Source organism: Pseudopodoces humilis, chromosome 3, assembly GCF_049639895.1.
Source record: "Pseudopodoces humilis isolate 2021_Gansu_Grassland_sample_001 chromosome 3, ASM4963989v1, whole genome shotgun sequence".
NCBI classification, from domain to species: domain Eukaryota; kingdom Metazoa; phylum Chordata; class Aves; order Passeriformes; family Paridae; genus Pseudopodoces; species Pseudopodoces humilis.
This window is the reverse complement of record NC_142202.1, coordinates 11,564,581-11,582,416: the sequence shown is the minus strand read 5'-3', so window position 1 is coordinate 11,582,416 and position 17,836 is coordinate 11,564,581. Positions and strand designations below refer to the sequence as shown.

The window sequence follows — 17,836 nt, the reverse complement described above, 5'->3', positions numbered from 1 at the left end:
TCTGGTGGGTGAGCAGCTGGTTCATGGGCTGGGCACAAAGGGTTACAGTGAATGTGGGGACATCAGACAGGTCGCCCGTCACCAACGGAGTTCCACAAGGCTCCATCCTCAGCCCTGTGCTCTTCAGTATCTTCATCAATTACTTGGATGCGGGACTGGAAGGGATACTGAGCATGGTTCACACATGATGCAAAACTGTGAGGAGCTGTTGGTTCCCTCAAGGGCAGGGAGGCCCTGCAGAGAGACCTGGACAAATGAGAGGGCTGGACAATCACCAGCCACAGGAAGTTCGACAAAGGGAAGTGCCAGATTTTGCACCTGGGATAGTGCAGCCCTGGATGTACAGACTGGGGAATGAGAGGCTGGGGAACAGTGCCTTGGGAAGGGACCTGGAGATCCTGGTCAATGGAAAGTTGGATATGGGTCAGCAGTGCCCTGACAGCCAGGAGGGACATTTCTGTCCTGGGGACATCAGGCACGGCATGGCCAGCCAGGCAAGGGAGGGGACTGTCCCACTCTGCTCTGCACTGAGGCAGCCTCACCTCGAGTGCTGGGGGCAATTTTGGGCACTGTAAGAGAAAAAAGGATTTAAGCTGCTAGGGAGTGTCCAGAGGAAGGCAATGAGGATGGTGAAGAGCCTTGAGGGGAAGAAGTGTGAGGATCAGCTGAGATCACTTGGTCTGTTCAGCTTGGAAGAGACTGAGGGGAGACCTTGCTGCAGTTACAGCTTCCTGTGAAGGAAAGCAGAGGGGCAGGCACTGATCTCCTCTCTCTGGTAACCAGAGACAGGAGCTGAGGGAATGGCCTGGAGTTGTGTCAGGGGAGATTTAGGTTGGAGATTAGGAAAAGGTTCTTCATGCAGAGAGTGTTTGGGCACTGGAAGAGGCTCCCCAGGGCAGTGGTCACAGCACCAAGCCTGACAGAGTCCAAGAAGCATTTGGACAATGCTCTCAGGCACACGGTGTGACTATTGAGGATGGTCCTGTGCAGGACCAGGAGCTGGACTCGATCCTTGTGTGCCTTTTCCAATGCAGAAGATTCTGTGATATACTGAAGAGAGTACTTTCCTAATCTCTGAATAACTTTTCCTGAAATATGGTGGTTTGTAACATTCTTTAATGGTTTCAGCATGGTCTTGTACATTCAGTCTTGAGACTGGATAATGTCCATGACAGAGACATGAAGAATCTGTAGATACATAACCTTCTTGTTCATCTAACCAGATATAGGTGGATATTAGGACTGGGTTTTGTTTGTTTATTTGAGTGATTGTTTATTTGTTTGAAATCTGTTCTCCCAAAGGGATTAAGGAGTACTCAGAGTCTCTATTCCTCCATTTCTGGTTGTCAGCAGCTCTCTTATTTCCTTATGGTAGGAGAGACAGTGTGGTTGTTCTGGTGAGGGATGCTGCTGGGACCTGAAGGGCAGGTTCTTGATGCTCTTGATGATCCTGGGACCTGGGATGGAGCTCCATATTCCACAGATGTATGCACTGCTCTGGTCAAAGCTCTGGTTCTCCAGTAAAAAAGCTGCTCCTTTGTCTCCTGCTGCCCTCAAGGTCCCTATTCTGTCATGTCTTGCTGTCCCCAGCAGTTTCTGATACCCCAGGCCTGTGGTACACACAGTGACAGCAGTAGCAGGGCCCTGAAGGTGCTACAGGCTGTGCAGTTACTCATTACTCTACATGTTCATGTTCTTCCCTTTTTTTCTTTATAACTGGGAATTATCAAACAATAAGCTTTGGTTTAAAAACTAATTCAAATCACCATTGCTCAAGTGCAGCAAAGAAACGTAGGCCAAAGTTATGCAGTAATACTCACCCCCTTCCCTAGAAACCCCACCAGGAACCAAGCATTCATCATTTTGGTGTACATCAACCTTTACTCTGTTATCAGCAGCCTGCTGTTAGGGGAATTCATGCCTCATCCTTCCCCTTCCGAGAATCCAGAGAGCAAATCATCACAGATCCATTACAGGTCAGGGTCTGAAACCACAGCCTCCGCTTCCCCCCCTGAGGACCAGCTGAGCATTGTGGGGTGGCTGAGTTAGTCTGATTTTGCCTGAGTAGGTGTAGTTTGTACTAACATCATGTCAGAACTTGACACCAAATGGCCCCAATTTTTTTCCCTTCTGTTATGAAATTGCTTTAATGTTTCAGTGGAGTATTTCCATAAACATCTTTCTTTTCCAGGTGTCTCTGACTATTAAAATCAGGGCTTGTTCATGTCAAGGTAGCATTGGATTAGCTGTTTCAGGGCAAGCAGTGCTAGTAGGTAAGTGTGGTGGTGATATGTACAAGTCATTTTCTACTGAGTAGAATCAGTGTAATGAGCTTAGCTCAGTTTGTTATGCAAAACTCCTTACCTGATACCACTTTGAGTACCAGCCCTGAATCAGAAACCATTTCTCTAAACATCATGATCACAGGATTGTTATTTTGTGTTCTATTCTGTTAATTTCCGTTTCATTTCAGGAAAGGATCATGTTTGCAGATTTATTGGCTGTGGAAGAAATGAAAAGTTCAATTATGTAGTCATGCAGCTTCAGGTGAGTTCTGTTCTTCACCTCTCCTGTCTGTCCAATAGAGATGGCATCACCAGGAAGGATTTACACTGAGAAAATAAGGCCAAGCACTGGTGTCAAGACTTGGATGTACACAGAAAGAGGGTGGAATGGAAGACAGTGAGAAGGGCTGGTGTTGCTCTGAAATCCCTTGGGATGGCTCCAGTTGTTAAGATGTGCTAAAATATTTCATAGCTCTGCTTTTCTGTTTAAGATGGCTTTCTGTCAATTTTCTGGGGAGAAGCACTCAATTCAAAATGTTCACAAGAGCAACCCGCAGCATTGTGCAGCAGTGGCAGCTTTTTGAAATACCTCCTGCTGAGCTGTGATGCAGCATTCAAAATATGTCTTGTATCAGAGCTCAGAGTGAGAGCAGCAGTGTCACAGCAGCAGCACAGTTTCTCTGTGAAAGGCCGTGATCTCTGGCTCCCCTGTCTCTCCCAAGCTCAGCAGTAACTCAGTTACTGCTGTGGAAGTGTTTACTCCTGTTTGAACACTGCTGATAGCAAGTCAATAAGGGCAAATACTTGGGTAGCTAACACATGGTGACTGCACTGCTAGACAGTAGGTGAATAAAACAGGTACCAGCAGATCCCTTCTTTATAATACTTGTACTTCTTTAAAATAAACTTCTGATTCTTTTGTAGTTCTGCTTTGCAAGACAGTTGTATTAAACCAGTAAACTCCTAGTGCTTGGGTTTGCTTTTTATGTACCATTGGCATCCCAACTGCTGTTATGAATAGAAAAAATCCTTTAGCTCTCTAAACAACCTTGGCTACTGCTGCTGCAGTGTAGTATGAATATGATTTGTGAAAGGGCTAGCCTGGAGCTTATGGAAGGACAAGGCTTCTACCCTCCCAACCCTGTCCTTACCAAGCTGATAAAAGGGACTTTATCTTTGAAATAAATTTCTGAGCATGGATTCTCTTACTTTCTAGTTTGTTCTTGACTATGTAATTGAGCTCATAGAGTAGGCAGAGCTAAAAATAATTTCATTATTTGCAGATGAAAATGTTGATACATAAGGCATTAGCTAGTTCTGCACCATCACTCTTTAGGCTAAAATTCTCCTTTGACTTGAAGACCTGCTGAGACATGGTTTATCACATGTCCCTCTGACTGCTGGCTACTGCAGTTCTCCCTTTCTCTTCAGTCACCAGGACTGAGGCTTCCACTCTCAAGCTTTACAACTCATTGCATCTGCACTGTTCCATAATCAGCCTGACAGTGATTATTTGGAAAATAAAGCTCATTTTATATTTTTTCCTGGTAGCAGTAGCAGCTGGGGAAACTTACAGCACATTTCAGTGTTCAGCCCTGAAAAAATGAGCCTTGCTTTCCATGTTGCCATTGGATAAGAGAGCTGGTGTTCAAGGAATAGCTTTAGAGTGGAAAGCAAGATCTGTTGTCAGTTCAATAATTTGGATGTTTCAGAACAGCAATGACAAATCTGTGCTGCTTCTAGTAAAGTGTCACAGAACTTCAAGAAGATAAGCACTAGAGGGGTAGTTTAGTTTGATTTTGTTCATGTTAAGGAGCAAACCTGGGTGGACTGCTGTGGCTTGACTGTATCTATGAGCTGGCCTATATCAGGCGTAATTCTTCAAAGGTCCAGAGCTTGAAGTGAAACATGGCTCAAAACAATTTGAGAGACTTGTCATATGCTACATGAGCCAGCTGACACCTTAATGTCTGCAAATAACTTGAGAACTGGAAATGAGTGGATGAAGAGATGGCATTGGGAGCATTTGGAGAGCAATCTGTTTTCTCCTAGAGTGTTTGGGATCTTTTATATATTTGCTGTTGGGAATTTTGCTTGAATGTATGTGGACTTTTATTACAAGCATATGTCTTCTATAGATGCTAGATGTCTTCTATATATGTCTTTACAGAAACAGAATCAAGAGATTCTAAAGCATAGTAATGAGCAGCATGTCCTATAGCTTTTGTTCTTTGTGAATATTCTCTGAAACAGCAGGCTCTTGTTCCTAATGTTTTTAATGAGTTGGTAAATGCATTAGTTCTGTGGGTTAGAAGAGCACTCTGTCATGGAATACAATCATTTTAGTAGCTTCTCTTTACAAAGCTAAAGAGGTATAGACAAAAGTGATATGACAGACATCAAAGAACACTGGGATTTTTCTTGCATTGACTCTGTCCTTTTTTCCTTTTTCTTTCCTAAATTGTCTTTATTTTCATGCATAGCTGGTAGCCCTTTTGTTTTTCCTCAGAAATTTAATAAACTGGAGGTAAATTAGCAATTTGTTTTGATAAGTATTAAGTCAGCAGAAAAATCCTCCTCTCCTGATTTTGGGTATGTTTCTTTTGATAGACAACTTTCCCCATTGTGGTGCTGCCACAACAATGCTGGCTTGAGCTTGAACCCAGACAGTGTGTGCTAGGAATTTTCTGATGAAACTGCATCATCATGACCTGCTTATCGAATTTGTACTGCTTTAATCTTTAGGAGGCTCAGAGAGCAGGCAGAGGTTGTTCTTAAATCAGCTTCTGTATGGTCTGGGTTTAACAGTAAGGAGATGCTGATCTCTACAGTCTGGGGCACTGCTGTCCATGCCGTGCCTAATGCACAAATAGTGACCATCTGACTTCTCAAGATAACAATCTGGTATCTTCTTATCAGCAAGTGCATCACTTAAAGGCTAAAATTAACTACTGGAAGATCATATACAAGAAATAAAGCAGACATGAGATGAGCATCTCTCCAAGTAGCATATCTGCTTTTTTGGGGTTGCATATTAGAACTGACAGCTGTGAAAGGCTTTGCTTTCCTGTGATGGTTTAAGTGTTTTATTGACTGTTTCAGGGCCGAAATCTTGCAGATCTCAGAAGGAGTCAGCCTCGGGGGACTTTTACACTGAGCACGACGTTGCGATTGGGCAAACAGATTCTGGAATCAATAGAAGCCATTCACTCTGTGGGATTCCTGCATCGTGACATTAAGCCTGTATGTTGTTTTGGAAATTTTCCTTTTGGTTTTATGTCTATCTGTTCTACTTGAGTCAATAAAGATAGTCTGAGTATGGGCAGGTCTCAGCAGATACTTTTAGGCTTCCTTGCACACTCCCACTCTCTGATATGTTGGCTATTTTCTATAGGTACAGAATAGTAATATAGTATTGTCCTTAAGTGCATAGCAAACCAGCTTTTATTGGCAGAGGCTGCTCCATGGTGGGTTGGTAGCTGTCAGTCATACTTGTATCAGTCAAGATCCCATGATGGAGTCTAGTTCTGAATGGTCCTTTGGAGTCCAGCCAATTAGCACTGTAAAAGTTGTTCAGAAAGGAAGTCTCGTTCTGTGACACATCACTTGAATAAATGCTAATTCATGTATTTGACTTAGCTAACTCATGCTCTTAATCCTGTATGAGTGATTGCCAGAAGAATTGGAGCACAGTTACCAGTGCCAGAAAGGCAGTCACATTGTTGGTCATCTGCCTAGGCAAAGCACAATAATTCCAAGTCTCATTGTAGAAGCCAGTCTTCCTCCTACAGTTCTTCACTTCTTGACCTGAAAAGTTGTTACTATGCCATACCTGAGACCAACTTCCTTCTAGCAAACTCATTTGCTCTTTTTAAAAATAGCTGCTTTTGTCTGACTGGATTCAGCTGAAAACCAGTCACTGATGTGATTTGCTACAAATCCTTAAGCAGCTACCCATTATGGTAAAGGATAGAACTTTAAGCTTGAGGTTAAAAAAAGGAGCTGCTCCATTGTCTTGTTATTGGTTTACATATTAAGAACCAAGTCTGGTGGTTTCTATATGGCTGAATGTTCAGATAGATTTAGGCAATGCAATGCAGTAAATGGAGACCCTGGGAGTTAGGGCAGAATAATTCATGCTAGCAGCTGAACCATGAACAGAAGCATTTGTCTACCAGAACTCCAGCCTGTTATGCAAGTCATGGAGCTCTCACTGCAAAACTAGTGATGTTAAATGTATCTCTTCCTCAGAGCAGCAGAAATTTAGCTAAGCTAATGTGAATTTTAGCAATTTTGAGACTCCCCAGTCTCTTGTCTGCAAAGTAAACTTCTTACCAAGGCAGTAGTTCTCTAATCATGATGCTTAAGGTGCATCTTAAAATTAATCTCCTTGACTTGTTTCCACCAGAGGCATGTGGAGCTACATGATGAAGTTTTGCTAACAAATGGCCACTTCTATCCAAGCTGCTGGCATCAGTTTGACTTCTTTTCTTTCCTTCTTTGTCCAGTCCAACTTTGCCATGGGCCGCTTACCTTCAACATACAGGAAGTGCTACATGTTAGACTTTGGTCTGGCCCGCCAGTACACCAACACTACTGGGGAAGTTCGACCTGTAAGTACATTTCAAGGAGTTTTTTTCCATTTCTGCCACTGATTAGGAATGGAAAGGTTTTGTGGTTCTGTTTGTTTCATTGTGTTGTGCGTGGTCATTATATTGGACTGCATTTTCTGCAAGGTGAGAAGCAGCAACTGACTTCATCTGAGTTGGGGATCTAAAAAGGGATGATAGATTTTGTCTTAAAAGATGTGTGGCTTTTTTTTTTTTCTTTTATTTCTTTCAGGATAATTGTGTTTTCCACAGGCTTGCAATACTTACTGAGTACAATATGGACTAACAAAGAGGTTGAGCCCCTTGCTGGCCATGTAACTTCTGTAGCCCCATGCAACTGGTCTGGTTCAGTTCTCTGCAGGGAAACAGACTGGTGTATTCTTAAAGCTTTTTATGAAAAAGTGTACTAGAAGTCAGAGGCTGACCTGATCTCTGAGGCTGAGCTTACTGTGAGCTGCAACCTGTAATGCTGTTCTCACCCTTCCTGGCTTTGGTTTTATGTCTACTGCCCCATCCAGATTTCCTAGCAGGGATATTTCAGTGTGCCTGCCTAGAGGGAAGGTAAGGGCAGGGGGGCATGACTTGTGCCATGTAATATGGGTTTTATCTTCAGTTCTTTTACCAGCATGGTGTTATCTGGGGTCACTCATAAGGATGTGTAAAGCTTCAGATATTCTAGGATCTGTCAGAGAATTCCTAGATTTATTTCAGAACACAGTGCAAGCAGACAGTGCTCATACAGTATTTCTGTTTATCACCCTAAGCTTACAGGTTTTGATCTGCATACCTTTTCCACCTGCAAGATAATTGTTGTTCTGGAAAATGTTAATAATGTGCTAGCTAAATACAGAGGCTCTGTAGTGCAGGGTATGGTTGGAGAGTGGGAAGAAAGCAAAGGCCAGTGAGCAGATTTTGTATCTTCAGTAGACGAATATAGCTGGGGATTTTTTTAAAATTTTTTTTCTTTCATAAGTCTTTTCAGTTTGTTGGTTTTTTTTTCCCTGTAGTTGGGAGAAGCTCCAAAGGTTGTGCATGCATCTTATTCTTAGAAAAAAAAACATTTCAGACTACTGGACTCCCTTGTCAATGCTTTTTAGTTTGGCAATAACCCTTCTCCATATTGCCCTTTACAAAATGTAGCCCCACTCCTTTCCTCTTTCTGCCATCAGAATTCAAGTCCATTACAGATTGAAACTGGCATTTGATTTTCTGCAAAATTTCTTCATTTCTTAATGAAGTAATTATTTATGTCTGTATTTCAAGTCCCATTATTTGAACACTGTTCTTTCTTTACAGTTAAAGAAATTAATTTTTCCAAATGTCTCTTCTTTTGAATCTTCTATTTTATTCCTTTCTCACCATAATTTAAAATTACTTTTAGTTTGCTCCTGGGCCCTGTTTTTAGAAACAGCTCTACATCCAGCCTTTTCCAGGAAAAAGATTCTTCAACTTTGTCTTGCAAGCTGTGTCCTGCTTGGGTTGGTGTGGGTAAGGGGGGCTTTGTTAGAGAGCAGGGCTCTTAGAAGATTGATCTTCATTCTGGTCAGTCTGGTGGTTCATTGCTTGCTTGCCACAGATGGGTCTCACAGAAGGATGAATGACATACGATCTTTTCATAAAAAGATACATGCCATCTCCAGAGCGGAGTGTGCTTTCCTGAAAGTGCTGAAAAGTCTCCATTCATTTGGAAGGTAGGAGGATCACACAGGGCAAAGTCTCATATACCTAATGTACCTATTCTCCCACGCCACGCTTCAGGGTGTCAGGCTTTTTGACAGAAATGATGCAGCAAAAAACCACATAAATATTGGTGTCAATGCCTTTTAACATTATACAATAATTGGTGGGCTGTTTGGTCCTTTTGTGTCCCTGCTGCCTGATACCACTTTGAGTCCCATGTATCAGACCAAGGGATTTGCTGGAGAAGCACAGTGTGATTGCTGCCCAAGTAATGCACTGAGGATTAGGAAGGAGATGGAGGTGAAGGCAAGAGAAGTGAGACATTTTGTTGTGTTTTTGTGTTTGGGTTTTTTTAATAAGAACTTTATCACTTGTTTTACTGAAGAGATTATTTCAAGCCAGGAAGGTAAATTATTTTTTCTCCATTCTCTTTCCATTCATTTATCCATGAAGAATATTTTTGAGATCATCCTGAGCCTAGTATTTCTTTGGTTTGGTTCTGAGGTATGATACACAAGATAGGTGAGGGAAGGAGCTCACTCTATTTTTTTGGAAGCATGTCTGAATTTTGCTTTCAGTGATACTCAATTTTTTAACTGAAGTTTTCTGCTCACATAGGTTCTTTGTGGTTTCCTACAGTTTCAGAAGCATTGTCATACTTTATGAATAATACCGTAAAAGTATCAGCTGTTTTCATATTCTCTGAAATTCAGAGCCACAATCTTATTTATCACCTCTTCAGAAAAGCTCTGAATGACTTTCTAATACAGATAATGAGCCAGGTCTTTAGGGTGCTGTAGATTTGTTGGGTTTTTTGTTTGTTTTTTTTTAACTTACCTCTTGCCTCTTACTTTCTAGAGATTGATTAAAACTTTGAAGTTTGTTTCTACTCTGCATAATCTTCATTAGGCATTATTTTTCTCCATCCTCAGCTGTCACCACTCTGGTTTCCCAGGCCTTCTTTCAAGGACTATCCCAGCAGCTTTTACATAGGGAGATGTTACTCTCCTGAGCCTTTGATGAGTGTTACAGATTTTGTTTCTATGTCTCTATGGAGGATGGCTGCTTGACAGTGCAGCTCAATAGCTGAGCATTTGTAGAATTACGGTCCATTTGACGTAACTAATTCCAGATTTATTCAGAATCTGAATTTATCTTGTGCTTCTAGGAAAACAAAACTGATCTCCCTTATGTGGGATGCTAATATTAGCACAAATGCTAGTCCTTGGAGAAAAGCTATTGTGGCACAGATTTGCTTTCATAGGAATGGTTTCACCCCTCTACTGCTTGCCCATTGCCACATGTTACAAAGTTTTCTGGACAAGAGTCTATAGAACTTACATTGCTCTATATAGACAGAAGATGGCTGGGGCCAGAAAGTGTGTAAGGAAGCATCAGCAACCTTTCTTCCCTCTATTGGCAATCAGCTGTTCTCAACAGTCTCATTATTTGATATTTCTTTGTGGGTTGTAGAATCAGGCTTTGATAGTTAGTCTGTGGTGTGCTGGGAGCTGCTTGGGGCCTGGCTGAAGGCTCTTACTTTGGCTACCAGCAGCATTTCTGCCATTTGGATCACAGCCAACATCCTGGCTAGCAAGGGGGACTCTGGCTATTATGATAAACAGGATAGACTGCTAGTGGACAAAAAATAATTTATATTTTCAGTGTGTTTTGTTTTCAAACACTTGCAAGGACAAGTTCCTGAACAAGGAACAGCCAGACAGCTTGCCAGAACTGCTAGAGGAGATGCTGATTTCTTACTGCTCCTTCCTGCCTCTGTAAGCTACACTCTTTCTCCTATTTAAAAGGTGGTAAATTCTGGTTAAGATCTGTCATCTGTTCATTCAGCAAGGTATGTTTGACCTGAAATTTTTCATTCCTCAAGGGGTACTACTGTCAGTGATAAATTCACAAAGTATTCCTGGTTCATTAAGCTTAGTAGCATCTTTTGGTGCTCAAGACTTAAGTTTTCTGGCAGAAGACAGTGGAAAAATTACTTCGTTACAGTTAATAGGGCCTTCTGCAGGGCTCTGAGTCTCCCAATTCCTTTTCTAGGGAATATAGCTTAACTTTGTGCACAGCCATAAAGCTTAAATGAGAGAGATTTCAATATGCCTGCTCCTATTCTGCCTGTGGCTTAAATATATGGTGTTTGTGATGTTCTGCTTGACAGTATTCTGCTGTCAAGTGAGAGTCCTGTAGGAGATGAAGCTTTTGAACCTGAGACTTCCAGGTGAGTGATCTAATGCTGGAGAGAAGAATCACGCAGAGATTGACAGAATTGGTAAAGTTGGAAGGGACCACAGTGGGGCATCTGATCCAGCCTTCCTGCTCAAACAAGGTCATCCCAGAGCACGTGGCACAGGATTACATCCAGATGCTTCTTGACTATCCCCAGTGAGGGAGACCCCACAACCACTCTGGGCAATCTGTCCTAGTGCTCGGGCACTGCACAGGAAAGTTCTTCCTCATGATTCCTGAGCCTCAGTTCCTGCCCGTTGCCTCTTGTCCCTTTGCCCGGCACCGCTGAGCAGAGCCTGGTCCATCCTGGGATCCCTCCCTGCAGACACTGACAGACATTGATGAGGTTCCCTCTCGGTATCTCTTCTCCAGGCTGAACAGGCCCAGCTCCCTCAGCCTCTCCTCAGAACTGAGGTGCTCCAGTCCCTTCATCATCTTTGTCACCCTCTGCTGGACCCTCTCCAGGAGCTCCGTGTCTCTCTTGCCCTGAGGATGCCAGAACTGGACACAGCAGTCCAGACTGGCCTCACCAGGGCTGAGTAGAGGGGCAGGATCACCTTCCTGGACCTGCTGGCAATGCTCTTCTTAATGCATCCCAAGGTACCATTGGCCTTCTTGGCTATAAGGACACTGCTGGTTCATGGACAGCGTGTTGTCCACTGGGTTCCCCAGGCAACTGTGCTTCTCTTCAGTGTTGTCCTTACCTTTTGACTACAAACCTCCATTTCTTGTTTTTCTGGTTCTGCTCAATGCTCACAAATAAATTCCTGGATTGCTTCACCCTGCCATGCTGTCTTTGCTATATGTAGATGCAGGAGCAGTAGATGTAGGAGTAATCCAAGCCCCACGTGAGTACCAGGGTTTGCAAGGCCTCCTTCAGGTTTTTAAAGGTTTCATCTCTTTTTAATTCTCAATCGGGCAGTCAGTAGCAGGTGCTTACAACTAACTATGTAGCTATCTGTACTGATCATTTACCCATCAATAGTGACTGTCCCATCCCCTGCTCCAAGGAAAACTTCATGCATTCAAGCCATTCCTGTGAAAATGCCCCTCCTTGCACTCCTAGTCCATTTTTCCATTAATTGCAACACTCAGGTCATGCAAGCAGTCCCACCAAGTCTCTATAATCCCAGTGACATCATAGATTTGCAATGGCACATAGAACACTAACTGCCCATTTGCTACACACATGTAGGAGGTTTTGGACAGGCCCTCGAGGTGGGCCCTCTGTTGTGCTGCTTCCCCAAGAGAGACATGGAAGCTTCTTCTATCATCCTCTCCTGGGACACCTCCTCACAGTCTCTGTTCTTCCATTTCTCTTCAAGATACTGTAATCCTGTCCTGCTGAACCTGCTTTAAGTCCTCCTCACTGATTAGCAAAATGAGATGCAAAGTCTTTGCAAAGATGCTCTTGCCATTGTGTCAAATGGGACCCTTCTTCCACCAATAGTTCTTTTTCCTCAGAAGAACCTGTGGTCATAGAAGCCAGAGCCCTGTCTTTGACAGCTTGGCATTGACTTGCATGATGCATCTGCTGCTGCCTAAGCTTCTCCCAGGCAGGATTTAGGAGAGCACCCAGACCCCCATGCCTCGAGGTCTGTAGTCACTCTTGGAATATTCAAGGTCACCACTTGAAAACCAGGCACTTCTAGTGTTCCCATGAGTGACCTTCAAGTGTTAATAGTCAGATGGCCACATAAACTTGGCAATCTGTCCTTATTATCCCATATCCAGGTTCCCAACAAGCCTCAAAGCTTTTGAGACATCGAGTTAGGTCAGTGGATGAGGACATTTATTTCCTGCAGGAAGGAATCTTCAGTGACCATCGCTCACCTTTGCTTCCTTGTACAGACATTTGATTCAGGCTCAGGTAGCTCCCCTGGCAGGGTTTTGTTCCTCCTCACCAGTTCCCACAATACTTAATCTATTCTGCATCTGCAGATCTGCATGTGGGACAGGAGCCTCCCTTCTGTTGCCAGCTTTCCCTTTTCTTGGGAATATCCATCAGTTACTCCTTGAGCATTACCACTAGCTGTACCCTTGCATCACAGGGTTCTTGCTTTTTCCCTTCCAGAGGCTCTGTGAAGATTCTGTCGATCTTGTTCATGTGGGGAACCAGGCTCTGTGGCCCATCACCACCATTACTGCAGGCCCAGTGAGGCCCACACTGTCCTGAGCAAAGTTCCTGGGCTCCCTCACACCCTTGCATTGTTAAGTGCTGTCACAGCTGCTACAGCTCTCTTAGTTATCAGTCTACTGTGCTGTTTATAAATGCCATAAAGAGAGGGGAAAAATTAAATCAAAATTTTCATGCTTTTCATGCCAAAGTTTTTGTTAAACATTAAAAACCAGCCTCACAGTTAAACTTTGATATAAAGGAAATCATGTTGTGAATTTGACTGATTTCAAAACTCTTTGTTTATTGCCTCTTTAAAGGATAACTGTAGTTGACACCACTCAAATGAGAGAGAGAAGCATATTTTGCAGTGCAATTTCTTGTAGTGTGGACCTTTTGAGAGGCTGATGTTTTTAAAAACTCAGGTGTTTGTGGACTAGCTATGTGGACTAGCTTGTCCTTGCCTGTATGCACAAATGCTGCAGAGAAAACTGTTGGTGATATGCTACTTTCCCTTAGAAAAGCTGTGTAGACTTTTCCTAATTAGAAAGGTAGCTATCCCAGCTAGTTACATTTCTGCTGATTTTGTTCTTTAGGAGAGTGTCAAATTTTCATTCTGTTGTGTGGGGCCTGAACCAACGTTATGCCTTGTAAAAATCAGTATTGCACATGCCAGGTGAAACAATGCATCTGCGCAGCTCCCTGTGACCCACCTATAGGATATCCAGAATCATCTCCTTTAGGATAGGAGACAGGTTACCTGAGATGAATAGAGCCAGTGATGCAATTGTTACAGTCCATATGGAATAGGATGATGAAAAGTACAGCACCTTTTTAGTGCCTTTGTACAAATCTAAATGAGGTAACAGTTAATGATGCATAAAATACCACCCGTCCAGTTTCAAGGAAGGTGTTGCAGATGTAAGCAGTGTTCAGAAGACAGTAATGACAAACTTGGGTGAAGAGGAATTGAAGTGATTGTGATTATAACATGCACAAGAAGATGAATTAAAGGTATTTATTAAAATCTGTAAAATACTAGTTAATAAGTGCTTGCAGTTGCAGGGCGTACTCTTCCGAGAAACAAGTCCAGATTTTTCTTCCCGATTTTCTCCCCTTCCCTTATTTCCTCACACCTAAAAAGTCCATTTTGTGGAGAATCCAAAGACCTTTGGTAACAAATATGATATTACAGGCTGCAGTGATCTTTTTTTAGGGATTTAATTGTTATTTACCTTGAATGCAAACTTTTGCTGTAGTTCAGGTAGAGACATGAGCAGTTTTATTCACTGTGACATCCTGGTTGTACAACCCACCTTTGCCATGCAGCAGTGTCAGTAGTCAGTGCTAAGACAACAGAACTAAGCAACTGGGGAATGAACTGAGAAAATTTTGGGTTTTTTAAATATGCAGAATTCTCTTATTTAGAATGTGTACAAGTCAAATTTTTCATCTTGCATTAGTTTTTATAGCAGAGAGCTGGACTAGCAGAATCTGTTTGATATGGAGAGCTAAGGCTGAGAAGAAAATGTGAACTTGAAGGGGAACATGAACATAAACATTGTTATGCAGATGATGAACAACATATGCTTATGTAATGGAGGTGTTCTGAGTCATGAAGGTCTTCTGTGCTAATGTAAGTCAGGTTTTGGACAAGAACTCCTTGCTCATTGCTCGGCTCTGCCTGTTTTGTCACGTACAGTACAGAAAGCATTGTGCCTTTCCTCTTGTCTGTGGTACCCTGACTTCAGAAACATATTCCCTGTGGGGAATATCCACAAATATTAATTGAAAGTATTCAAGGGTTTAGCAGCTTGGTCTTAATTATTTATTTGAAAATAGTGGCTATGTTTTTCCTGAAGCCTCTCTCCCGTTGCAGGATATGACAGTGGACTGTTCTGCTCAGCAAGCATTTTATTTTAGCATAGTCAGCTGCAGCCCATTGATTAGATCTTGATCTCCTTGTGGCTTAGACTGCACTGCAGTAGTTTGCAGTGCCTTGCTGGAGAGACTGCACATGCACGAGGGAGGCTCTGGGAGTCAGTGGGCACAGGGATGATGGTGTAGGCAGGACAGTGCACAGCCTGTGCAGAAGAGCGTGAGGAAGGCTGAAGAAATGTGTCAGCTAATTGACAAAAAGGTACTTATTTTCCAAATGTCTGTGCATAGTGTTAAAAATAAACTTTGTTGCAGTGAGCAAGGTACTAGAAGAAGAGATGATGGCATGTTTTTCTACTAAATCGTTTTCCCCCCACTGGAAAATGAGCTATAAAATAACACAGAGGACAGGAACGTCTACATCCTAATACTCCAGATGTTTAGACATAGAAGCCCAGTAGCTTTATACTTGCTTTGTACTTGAAATACATGTAAATCTGTAGTATTATGTAAGGAATGAACATTTTGGAGTAGACTAACAGATTTCTGGAGCTGTATTACTATATTAGCTTGGGAGGGAACATAATTTTTGTCTTAAACTTTGTATTGTAAAAAGGTAATCACAGGAAAGGCTGAAAACACAGCATGGTCACATTTGTTCAGAGATGAGGAAAAGGAAAAAGAATGGACCTAGGTATTAAAAACATTGCACATTTAGTATATTTAGTATAAATGCAATTTCACCAGGAATGGGTTAGTTATAAAACAGATAGCCATGAAAATTACATTAAGGTTCTCATTGTTACTTTCATTGCTGGACTAGCAAATTGGACTTGAGAAGGGAGATTATGTTCTGATTTAAAACTTCACAGTTACAAAAATCCAACGCTGTTGAAATTAAATATATGAAAAGCAGACTAGGTGATGAATTTGAAACTCTCTTAGCCGGCAGGGAATCTGGTATCTTGCTACATGTGGCTGTTTCTCTGCTTTCCTCACTGTAAAGCCTGGGGTTAATGAGGGTGACCTCAGATCATCTACACCAGGTTGTTGTTGGTTTTATTTTACACAGCAGCTGCTAAAGGGGTGAGGGAAAAGGAAGGAAATTCAGGCTCAGATTTTATGTATACCTGCAGGGGACTGAGATTCCATTTTCCATCTCTGAGTGCTTTTACTACCAAGCTGCAGGGGGGTATACATTACATCTAAATGTGTCATTCCTTCTGGTTGATGCTATTCCACTTGAAGCTCTGATTATTCTTCCCACTGGAAAACGGAGGGAGTAATATAAAACTCTTACTGTGGCTGGTGATGAGGGAACAGAGCCTTTGCTCCCTAGGCAAGTGAATGTTGGATTCGAGTTGGATTTCAGGTCATATCTCCCCTCAGTCAGGTAAGTGCATTTGCTGCCAGGTCATACCCTTCGTCCCTCTTGGTAATAGTTATTCATGTATTCTGTGCAAGAGGTATCCTTTCCAACCTGTATGTTCTTAAACTTGCATCTCAAAGCACCCTGTGGCTTAGGGACAAGAGTGTACTCTGGAAGGAGGGAGGTGTGGTTTTCATGTCTGTTCAGAGGGTGGGGAGGTTTGAACTTCAGTGTGCTGCATCTCAGTGACTGTCACAACTGCCTTTTGTCTTCTTCCTTTTGATAGAAAATAATCATCATCTCCATCTGGTTCCAGGGAAGCATTTTGAGCTCTAAATCCCAAAGGAGATGTGACTCCAAAACATTTCCATTTCAATAGTTCCCTTGGTTTGTTTCAGTAGATGAAAACTTACCTTTCTTACTCTATTCTTTCTGTGGGGATATTCTGTGTGCTGCTTGTTGCCTTATGGGACCTTGCAGCTCTGAGGCCAAAGCCCTCTTGTTAAAATCATGATAACTGAATAATAGGATTACAACTGAAATAAGCTTTTGACTAAAAAAAAAATATTCATTCTTTGTTTTTACTGTGAGAAAGGCATTCTCATCTTCAGCACAAGTTCAGGTGCAGGAATCATGTGATGCATGCTATTTAGAATGACAAAATATCTTGGTCTTTAATGATGTTAAATTCATTTGAAGTTTTGAACTGTCCTAAAGTAACAATGATGGCATTTTAACTCAACTACTTTGTGTCTTTTGATTTGGAAAGAATAGCAGGAGACTTAAATAGCTTTCTCAAAACTAAATTTCATGCAAAATTTATGGAATTCTTAGGATTTGCACATTTTTAGAAAAGTGGAATAGTGAGACTCAAATAAGAAGCTCCATTGTGTGGATTGCTTTTGATTACTTGATTTCTATTGGAATAAGTATCCCTCAGTCAAGGATTTCCTCAGGTCACTGAATTGAGTTTTAAGGTTATATAATATATTATAATATTAATTCTTGCCTCTGATGGGGATGTCCCTCAGATTTCTCTACTGTGCCGTTCACAGATACAATGACTTCTCGTGTGACCTAAAGGCAGCACTGAGTTTCATCCTGCTGTCTCCCAAACCACCATTCTGTATCCCCCCCCAGACAGTGGAGCACGGCAGCAGTCACCAGGGAAAGGGAAACATGCCTGAAGTTGGCAGCTGTGAGACCTGTAAAGTTGGCAAGCCACTGTTTGTATGGAGATTGATTGTGAGAAAGCAAGTGGTTGCAGAGAAAAAACAAGTATCTTGGGTGAGAACCCATAACAATTCAAATAGGAAAGGGGGCATTGCTGTTGATTGTTAGAAACTTACATGCTAATGTTAGAACTTGATCTGGATGAAAAGGGCAAGAGATGAGGGAGCAAATCCCCTTGTGAGCTCTTAGATCAGTTTGGTTAGGGGAGGAAGGGAGGTGTACACATCATATAATTGTAGGAAAGAAAATCACAGTAGAAGTGTACAGGTGACCTATGGTAAGGCTGTCTGCATGGCTGCTCTCAGCTTTGTTTTTGCAGTTATTAGGTGTGATATGCAGGCAAAGAAAGGTTCTCCCTAGAGGGCCCCCTCTCACCACTTACAGAACAGTCACAAATCACACAGGCTCACGCAAGGCTTCGTGT

At 42.3% G+C, this 17,836-nt stretch overlaps 1 protein-coding gene across 2 annotated transcripts in view; it reads left to right on the top strand.

The window, feature by feature from the left end:
* Positions 1–17,836, top strand: part of TTBK1 (tau tubulin kinase 1) — a 107,852-nt gene that overhangs the window by 35,816 nt on the left and 54,200 nt on the right. For both annotated transcript variants that reach the window (XM_014261536.2, XM_088052387.1), the window contains 3 exons: positions 2,474–2,547; positions 5,388–5,528; positions 6,794–6,898. In XM_014261536.2, coding sequence (XP_014117011.2) covers positions 2,474–2,547; positions 5,388–5,528; positions 6,794–6,898 — 320 coding nt within the window. The remainder of the gene's footprint in view (positions 1–2,473; positions 2,548–5,387; positions 5,529–6,793; positions 6,899–17,836) is intronic.